General features: G+C 42.0%; 1 protein-coding gene across 1 annotated transcript; it reads left to right on the top strand.

Moving 5' to 3' along the window:
• Positions 1-5278: 5278 nt before the first annotated feature.
• On the top strand, positions 5279-7036 carry LOC108793908 (protein RD3-like). The gene is made up of 2 exons (XM_018564865.1): positions 5279-5583; positions 6724-7036. Exons 1-2 carry the CDS (start codon positions 5279-5281, stop codon positions 7034-7036), a joined length of 618 nt encoding a protein of 205 aa, XP_018420367.1.
• The last annotated feature ends 3471 nt before the right edge of the window (positions 7037-10507 follow it).

Below are 10507 nucleotides of genomic sequence, written 5' to 3'. Positions count from 1 at the left end.
GTGCTGCTCTGTGTCCCCTCTGACAAAAAGTGCACCATCCAGCAGGGAGGAGAGAAACTGTAACATGAGGCCGAGCAGTGCACCGCGATGTCACAGGAGGCCGGGCTCTCCTCCCGCACTGCCCCCCTCAGTCCGATGGAGAGCGGTGTGGGGGCAGAGACAGGAGCCCGAGCCGGCGGTGAGGGGGAAGAATCAGCTTTCAAAATAGACCAAGCTCTCCTGCCCGTACTGCCAGCTCAGCATCCTGTGACAGAAAGTCAGGATAGAGAGTTGTACATGCAGTCAGCAATCAATGATCGCTGACTGTTTGCTAATAACTGGACATAGTATAAGTTACTATATACCAGTTATGAATGAATAGGAAGTGATCTACATCACTTCCTGTTCATTAATAATTGTGTACCTAGTAACTCATACTATATCCACAATTTATGAATGAACAGGAACACTCAGTAAAGAGGATTCCTGTTCATTTATAACAGGAACTGCAGAAAAAGAGATTGAGGACTCTCTGTCCTCAATCTCTTTTTCTATTTTAAAAAGGGAAATATCATGGGTTTGTTTAGACTCCTGATATTTCCCAGAGCCCCCGACAGTTAAGTAAAAAAATTAAAATAAATAAAATATAAAAAAAAATAAAAAAAAGTGTATAAAAAAAGAACAATAAAGTTAATTATTTTTAAAAATGTAAAAAGGTTAGAAAAATATTTTGGTTTTTTTTCGTTTTTGGCCTGACATTTTTTTATTTTCGGTTTTGGTTTAAAAGTTTCATTTTGGTGCACCTCTAATTATTATTGATTATTATATCAATGTAGTCAGGCTATTTGTAACCCAATTTAATAGGGCTATATAAATAAATAGTGCTACTGTTTATTCAAAATACTGCCTGTTATTGTCCTGCATTTAATCACTGATGTTGTCTTAAATGTAAGTGAAGGTGATCTGCAGAGACATTCAATCCATCAAAAATGTTCATGTAATGCCACTCATGTATGTGATTATCACGTGTCCTAGTAATCCGTGCAGAAGGTCATATTAATATTCACTTACTGCTAAGCCTATGATTTTTGGTCATGTACAGTGGTAGCTCAGTTGAAGATTCCCCATGTGGCAAATTCCTTGCTCTGTGTTCCTGAATCTCATCTGCTGCTGTCCAATCTAATTAATAACAACAAATAGATTTTACCTCCCTTTGACTCTAACTGCTTTACTAGAAGGGATTATACAGTCCTAATCTCAGCGATAATAGCAAAGCCATGCTTTATATCACTTCATTAGTCAACTAATACGGCTGCTACTTGAGTGTGAAGGCCACGCTTTGCAAACACCCACTGGTGTGTAGTTCCCTCAACGTGAAGGCAACATTCACACTAGTCTCTAAATACAGCAGAAATTTTCTGGAAGTAGAAACCAAACTGTATGTTTCCCAGATCACGCTCTCCTACGTTTAAATATATTGGTATTTACATACATTTACAAGTGTTAAGAGCATTTAATCTGCCCCTTAAAGCACATAATTCACAGCACAGCACTGTGTGTGTGTGTGTGTGTTTGTCTCCAATGTCTACATTAAAAAAATTCATAGGTATCCATATGTTGCAGCTGGCGGTAGAGTATGTAGGTAAGTACTGCTCCGCCCAGGGCTTTTCTCCCACAAGACAAACTTCTGACTCTGCTGCCATGTTTACAGCTGTTACAGAAGCCGTTATGTTGATACCGTTTTTTCACCTGACACCCGGCTTTCACATACAAGTGATCGAGTGGCTGTAGAACTGCCTAATCACTTGTATGCTGTCAAAAAGTGTGCCCCCGCCCAGCAAGGCTGACCATGTCGTCACAGTGTTCTGTAGCTCATGAATAAGTTATGAGGTGCAAACTGACCACGTTGCCAGCACAGATCTACTTCTATGTCTAACATGGTCAGAATAATTCAGGAAGAGAAGGGAACTGGCAGGATCACAAGGTAAACACTGTCCACTAAGGGTTTTGTTTTTCTTTAAATGTGCCTCTATTATGGCCACACCCATATTTTACTGTTGCTGACCTTAAGGTGCCCATACACCTCACAATTATCTGCAGATTTTCTGTGGTCAGATGGAAAAAGTGCAACAGATTGGCCCAGTGGGAGATTCCTCCATCCACACAGTTAAGTGTAGATGGAGGAATCTGTTGTACCTTTTCCATCTGACCGCAGAAAATCTGCAGATCAGTGGCGTACCAATAGCCATAGCGACCCAGGCGGCCGCTATGGGGTCCGGGCCCAGGACACCCCCCTGATGCCGTGCGGGCCGCCTGGGTCGCTATGGGTTTGAACGCACCGCTGTTCAGATCACCGTGATCTGTGCAGCGCTGCGTTCTTCTCCATTGCCGCTGCTGAGTCAATGAGAGTCAGCAGCGGCGGTGGAGGAGGCTGGACGTGGCGCAGAGGAGGAGACGGGGCCCGGGGGGGTCAGCATCAGAGGAAGCGGGGCCAGTGACGGAGGAGGAGGCGGGCCCGGTGATGAGGGATGGAGCGGGCACGGCGACGGAGGAGGGAAGACGGAGGAAGAAGAGGCGGACAGGTAAGGAGTGTGACCAGCCCACATGAGGGTGACCCTGCAGAGCCCACCATAGAGAGTATATGGTGGGCTCTGCAGACCCTCATGTTAGCTCAGGTGAGCTATGTGGGCTCTTCAAGGGGTGTAACTAGGAATCACAGGGCCCCATACAAAATTTTGCTATGGGGCCCTGTGATTTCTAGTTACGCCCCTGCTGCAGATAATTTTAAGGTGTACGGCCAGCTTTAAAAGCACTAAAAAAAGGGTGGATTTAATCCCAGTGACTGCAACTGTCACAAGGAGAAGTTCACATGCTCCTCCATACCTGCTGGCTGCAGAGGATAACGGGGCATCAGAGAAGTGCTGGCAAGTTGAGTAAAAGGGAGTCCTTTGCAGAGACACTGTCACCTTGCATGTGCAGGGCAAAGAGACAGTTTACAGGGCCAGGGTGACCTATAGGCAGCGAGACTGCTGCCTCTGTCGCTACTAGGTGCAATGGGGTGAGAGGCACAGTAACAACCCTAGGATCTCATTCTAACAGAGCCCCTGCCCACTGAGAATCCTGAATTTGGGTAGGCGCAGAAGTAGAGATGTCTGCTGGCCATACTTTGCAGGGAGTAGCTGGGTTCTACCTGCTAAAAACTTGTAATATGCGCGACTGGTATTTGCTCCTACATTGGGTGCACAGCTGGCTGGATTTAGTGGCACTGTACATTCTAAAGACTGAGTTTGGAGGTGCTAGCAGGCTAACACTTCCTTTCCTTGCATTTCTTGGCCACTGTACAGCCACTAGAAGGGTAGAGAATCAGTGTAAACACTTTCCATCCCTTGCATGGATGAGAGTCTCCTGGTGGCCATAGGAATTGGCATTTTACATAGCTACAATTGCCCTGAGGAGGAGATGGTGGTGGCCTGGAACAATGGCACTGCAGCTAGCTATTGGTGCAGCGAGGCCTACAACTTGAGGGTGCTGCATAGCGCATCCCCTGCTAAGTGAAAAGTGCATTCCGGGACATCCCTTTAATGAGGGTCACTCATGAAGGGGGTAGGGGGGTGTAGGGTGGAGGTGAATGCTGGAACTCACTGTCAGTGGCTCTGTTTGGCTTCCTGCCCAGCTCACTGATGTCACTGGTTGCCAGGAGCTGGGTGGGATGCAAGCCAGAGCATCACTGGTTGGTAAGAGCTCTGTGGCGGCCCCCCAACACCTGGCAGCCCTAAAAGAGATGCCGCCTGGGGCAACTATCTCAGGCTAGCTCAATATAGAAACAGCCCAGACTAGGCACCATGGGAAGAAGACAGGGTGTAAGGTAAGTACGTTTTTTTTTTATGATTCACCTAATGTGTGCACATTTTTTGTATGTGAAATGCAGCATTTTTACATAGGACATGAGATTCTAAACAAGAAGTGGACTTGTATTTTAATGCAAGGTCCACTATATGTTTCCTGCTTAGCAACACAGCATAACAGGCCTATAAGCATTTCTGTATACTGGAAGGTGAAAACCCTAACTTTAGTTCATTTCTCATCTGAAGATAAAATCAGCAGAGATATAAAAACAACTAATAGTGCATAGGATGAGAAAACCAGACAAAGTGTTACACCATACAATATATAACCCACACCTGAGTTGAGCTTTAACAGCACGTATGAGCTATTGTTATATAACTAGTCCATTGTATTCCAGCGAGGAGAATGCTGAGTGGGCCGAATCCGCAGATTACAGAGCATTACACAAAGCTTTAAAAAGTAGAGCTTGTCTAATGACAAATGTGATGAGTGTGGAGTCAGAACAGAAGGTAGACCGAAGGAGTGTATAAAAAACAAAGAGTATCTGAAAACTGAGACATAGGAAAAGGTGAAAATTAGGAGCCAAGGAATAAGTAAAGATACATTTTGTGGCTGATACCGTTGTCCCTGAAGAGAAGAAATATCAGGACTGAGTATACTTTGGGAATACTTTGAGAAGAGCCCAGGTAATTTTGCATCCACTGCTTTTGATACAATCATTTACTAGAGAATTTCAAGTAAATTGCATTTTATCAACAATATGCATATTTTTCTTTTTTTTTTTAATACTGTTTATGTGTATTAGAATAAGGTAAACTTTAGCCACACTAACTATATTATTTACACTATTAATTCTCTCACCCACTATTCAGCATAGGGCTGTGACAAATTTTATGCCAAAATAATGCAATATGGCAATTGGTAGGACATTTTCAGTAAGTAGTTTTGAAAGTTATGGGAGTATTATAGGAAAAAGAGTTAAAGAAAACTAGACATCAATTGGCATCTGTAATATTATGAATCCCCACTCTGCATTTGCTATTATACTGTACCTGCAGAGATTATGTGATTTTTTTTAATTACTTGTATTTTCTCCCTGTTAGAACTGAACTGTCAGTCTGTAAATTCATCCGATCTTGTGCCCTTAGTAACTGATAACAGATACTAAAGAACTTATATAAAACACAAGCTTTGTCAAGATTACATGAAAGAAAACAAAAGGATTTTTAACTAACAGTTTTTCCTTCCTTCAACAGCCTGGAGAGAGTATTGGTTATCATACCCGAGCTGGGAAGGGAGGCTTGTCAGCTGACATTTCAGCTCTCAGGGAGACAATACAAGTGAATAACCACAAATACTGCTGCAATATAATAATAATATAATATTTTGAAAGTGCTATTTAGTTAAATGACTTGTACCCTAAGTGTGATATTACCTTTACTAGGTCCAGAGGATGTTCCTGGCAGGACTCTTCGGCTGGAATGACTCAGACAATACTGCAGCGAAATTGGCACCAAGGAGTAGTGCAGAGATGGTTACAGAGACTTTGATGTTAGAACTAGGATCCCATCTCAAACGCGCAGAGAAACAGCAACGGGAGCGTTTTATTGAGTACCGTCGAGTGAGGAGCGGTGTGGACTATACATGGCTTGCTTCTGTTCCACGCCAAAGCTATGAGATCACCCCAGGTGACCAGCTGGAGCTTACAGACCTATGCTGTAAAATAAGCCCCTCGCAGTGTGGTCCTGCCATTCTCAGGTACGGTAACAAACCATAAATATGCTTTTTCAGGAATATTTTGTAATGTGTGTGTCAGTCTTCAGGAATGAAATCTCTTCGAGGTGAGGGGAAACTCCTCTTGGATAGCCGTCACTGAAACAGGTCTTTCCTAAGCGCCTGTTTCAATGAGAGCTATAGCATTTTGAATTTCTCATCACTTTCTGTCCTGTGTCAATTGATACCAGGACAAATAGAGAAGGTGGATATCTTCAGCGAAGACTCAGACAGCGGTAAAAACATAATAGGAAGGATCAGAAAAAAAAGCTTTGACCTTTGAATACACGTTAACTTATCAGCTGCTTAAACCACATTATGAACACCTGCACAATAGTATTATTTAAAGCCCATAAAAAAGAGGGGATCATTCGAGTGAGTTGAGTTTTATGTACAAATTATACTCATTTGTGTGCCTTAGTCTGCCAAGAATTCCTCCCCGCTCCTTAGGTTTTCAGATCAAAGGGTTTTGGGTGGGAAGACTGCTCACAGGGTCACTCATGGAGTGAATGTCAGCTGGTGCATCAAGAACTGGACAAAATTCGCTCTGCATATGGAACTTAGGACGAAGGTCAACAGGTTAACTCTGACAGGAAGTTATTAATGGAGTACAATTTTTTTAACTGGGCTGTAAAGAAAAATTATACCTTAGGTAAAGCATAGTTTTATCATCATCACTGAGCACATATTCATGGGAAGCTTGCTCATAACATGAAAGTGGTGAGCAAAGATAATCTCTATTCATTCCCTGTACCAATGCTGGTCATTAGAAGCCTCTTCCAATGACTAGCCTGATCTCTCCACAGATGACACATATCCACATATGACAACGAAGGTTTTGGGTCAGGACCACAGTGTAAGCAATTATTTTTCAGGTTGGGCCCCATACAATGCTCCTATACAAGATATGTTAGGCCACTGGTTCAGCTATTCTATAGAACATACATGTGCAAACTTTTCATAGCATATGACTTCATAGACTAGTCAAGTCAGTTTTCAAAAAACATCTGCCATTTTTAGCATAAATAATTGCAAATGTAATCAATTTAATAAAAAAAATAAATACATTTGGTGTGAAATAACTGTAAAAAACTCAATAGGATTTTTTCTTTGTTTAATGTGTAGGTTCCGTAGACTGATGTTGGAGTTTGAGCCTGACGGAGCAGAGATCCCACGTCTCTTCCGTTCGGTGCTGCAAGATTTTGTGGCCCAAGAAGAGGAGCTGCGCAAGAAAAAAGAGGATGTGCCCTGGGAAAAGCGTGGGAGGGCCAAGAGCTTGGCAACATTCAGTTTTAAGCCTCCTCGTCTGCGTGTCAACCCCTTCCAACTAGAGGACACATATGGATCAGATACTGAAAGTGAGTTGGCAGGTGCTAGAAGAGCAAGGAGCAAAAGTATGCCAGAAGTTAGCATGACAAGGGAAGTACATTGTGATTGAAATTAGCGTCCCCGCAAGGATGTAATACATGGTCATTGCACAGGTTCTTGGTAACAGTATATGTCCAATGCATATTGGCTCCAGCACTGTTTACACAGTATATTCCCCAGAGTGCACAACTGCAAAGACCTCCACTTCTTGTTTTATGTACATAAAAGTGATAGAGTGACTTTTTTTTCTTTTTACTTTGTATAGACAATTTATGATAAGTCACTTTGTCAGTGGCTATGGTTTGCACCCAATTTTCTGTTGCATAGGAAAAAGGATCTGTTACTCAGAAACAGTGAAGTTAACCATAAAAGAAAGAAAATGCTATAAAAAATGTCTGCTCTCTATGAAACACATTATTTAAAAGTGTGCTCCATTCAGCCCTTGTTAAAAGGAAAATGTCAAGATAAAACATGGAAGATGCCATGGCTGACTTGTCTTTAAAGTTGTGTGTGTGAGGCCGTTATCCTTATCCTTTATTCCTTACTTGGTAAATCACTGACCTGGAACAAGCATGTGCATATCAGGTGTCATGTCTACTAATATGCTTATTCAGGGTAAGTGACTCAATTAGCAGTGAGGTAAAAATAAGTTTGAAAGCCCTAGAACGTGCATAGGCAAAAATCAGCAATGGCCACTCCCATATTCCTACCCTGAGAGGTTACCTTTAAATGAGAGTGACATATTTCTTGTGGGCAATGTTACAGTTCAGATTGCAAACATTTGCTATAAAAGCATCTTCCAAGAGCATCTTATCACCACCCTTTGAAAACCATGGGCCTTGCTGACAGACAGTTGTAAGTGCAGCTATGGGAACAAAGCCTTAAGAATGAACAATTAGAGAAATACATTCCAAACAATGCATTATTTTGCAGAAACTGCTTTTGTTTATTACTTAGGAACCAGTATTGTTGGTTGCTAGACTTTCTTCATGACTATAGCTGTCATTGACAGCAAGATTAATACACAATCATAGATGCACCTTATGTACAATATTTTTGCACACGTGCTAGCAGTTACATGTATAGGCACATTCACAGATGAAAGCTTGCACCCAGCACAGAGGAGGGCATAGGAGTTTTTAAAAGAGCTGCCTGTTGTAATGGGAGCTCTGCATGGCACACAGTAAATGCAAATTCAGATCTGCAAATTCCCTGGGCCATATACTGTGTATAGAGGTGAAACTCGAATAATTAGAATATCGTGCAAAAGTAATTTCAGTAAGTTGGAGTAGGCTCTTATTACCAGCAGTGGGATCCATAATAGTGCACTTGGATACTGTAAATATAGGGTCAATCTGTAATGCAAAGAAGGTGACAGTAATTCAGTGGTAAATTGTAACAAAATCGTAAGAGTCCTAATACAGTCTACAGCGTGAGGGTGGTTTTCTGAATTTCATGTCCTTTCCTGACAGATTCCCTCTAATACCCATGAGGAAATCCGAGAATGGAATGAAAGAGACATTTTTTTTTTTGTACTTGCCATAAAATCTTTTTTTCTGGAGTCCATTGAAAGACACAGGAATTCAGAAAGTCGAGATATACTGCCACCTACAGGGGTGTTGGACACTGGCAAGCAAAAATACTGTAGGCCAGCCCAGGATAACCCTAGCTACTCCTAGAATGTATGAGAGTATACAGGTGAAACTCGAATAATTAGAATATCATGCAAAAGTAATTGCAGTAAGTTCTGCAAAAGGGGCCCAAACCAAGTACTGAGTACATATGCATGCTTGTACTTTTCAGAGGTCCGATATTGTTCTATGTACAATCCTTGTTTTATTGATTGCATGTAATAATCTACTTTTTTGAGGTTGTGGATTTGGGGTTCTTGTGGTTTTCATGAGCTGTAAGCCATAATCATCACAATTATGACAAATCACAGCTTGAATTATCTTGCTTTGCATGTAATGAGTCTATCTCATATATTAGTTTCACCTTTTAAGTTGCATTAGTGAAATAAATGAACTTTGCACGATATTCTAATTATTCGAGTTTCACCTGTATGTCCTACCTACATGTGGCTGGAGGTTAAGAAAATTGATTCTCCCCTATGCGACTGTACCTCTGTACTAGGCAATTCTTCTTTAGTGTTTTTAAATGATTAAGGCTAGGGACCTAAGGTCCACTTCTAAGCTGGAGACATTTTTTTTCTTTCTTGTCCATTGAGGGGCGCACAAATTCAGAAACAGGTCAGGTTATATACTGCAACCTTCAGGAGGTTGGGATACTAGCAAACAGAAAGGTTGTAAGCCAACCCCATATAACCCCTCTTCTACTCAGCATGCCTCAGTGTTGTAAGAAAGCAAAACACAGGGCCAGCAAAAATACAGAGAGATGGGACCTGTACCCCTTAATGGACTCAAAGAAAAAGGCTAACAGAACAGGCTTTTTGCCTTACCTGTAAAATCTTTTTCTTAGACTATATTAGGGATATAGGTGTATGTAGATACATAGCATTATGCAGATGCCGCGAGAAGACTGGACACTGGCAAACAGAGCTAAAAGCTAGATGTTTCATTCCGAATTTAAATTCGTATGAATTTTCGGACATTCGGATGCATCTGAATTTCTGAATGAAAGATATAAAAAAAATCCGAATGTATCATAATTTTCTAATATCAAAATTTTGGATGCATCTCTGGGTCTGGTAGGAATTTTAGGGGGATCCCCAACTGCAAAAAAAAATGCATTAGGTCCCCCCCTGAAATCCCTTACCAGACCCTTGATCTGAGCAGCAGCCTGGCAGAACAGGAAAGGGTTGCCCTCGACATGAGGATGGAGCTTTGTCAGGGGGGACCCCCTGAAAAGCACCTGGCCCCCATGTCGATGAGGACAAGGGCTTCTTCCCCACAACCATCAGGCCAGGGTTTGCAGGCAGGGGGGCTTATCTGAATCTGGGTGCCCCCTTTCATAAATGCTGCCCCCCCTAGTGAATGAGTAAGGGGTAGTTGTTGTTACCCCTACTCATTCACCAAATTAAACGTAACCTTGTAAATAAACGCACAACAACATATAGTCCTTTATTTGGAGAAAAAAAAAAACACAACAAAATCTTGACAAACTCTCGGGGCAAAATGACAGCTCTGACCCGAATGTCAACAAAGGGGCAGAGCTGTCATTTTGTGGTGAGAGTTCGTCAAGATTGTGTTGTGTTTGTAGTGTCATCAGGTCAGCAGGTAATGGGTATTTTTTTTCTTTCGGTGAGTCATCCATTGTGATTGGCGTGGATATACATCGCTGAACAACGTGATTGACCTGTGGAATACATAGATGGACACGTTTTTTTTTTGTTTTTTTAAATAAAGGACTTGTCAGAAAACTGTGTTGTGTGTTTATTTACAATGTGTGTTTATTTACAATGTTACTGTTTGTTTGGTGAATGAGTAGGGGTAACAACTTAGGTTACTCATTTACGAGGGGAAGGGTGGCATCTGGGTGCCCCCTTTATGAAAGGGGCACCCAGATTCAGCTAACCCCCCCC

Source organism: Nanorana parkeri, unplaced genomic scaffold (genome assembly GCF_000935625.1).
Source record: "Nanorana parkeri isolate BGI_ZX_2015 unplaced genomic scaffold, ASM93562v1 scaffold25, whole genome shotgun sequence".
Lineage (NCBI taxonomy): Eukaryota > Metazoa > Chordata > Amphibia > Anura > Dicroglossidae > Nanorana > Nanorana parkeri.
This window is presented reverse-complemented; position numbering and strand designations above follow the sequence as displayed.

Excerpts from the sequence above, each read along its gene's own strand:
- LOC108793908 (XM_018564865.1), top strand. The coding sequence starts at position 5,279 with ATGTTCCTGGCAGGACTCTTCGGCTGGAATGACTCAGACAATACTGCA. Across the intron at positions 5,584-6,723 it reads TGTGGTCCTGCCATTCTCAG|GTTCCGTAGACTGATGTTGG; the intron begins GTACGGTAACAA and ends TTTAATGTGTAG.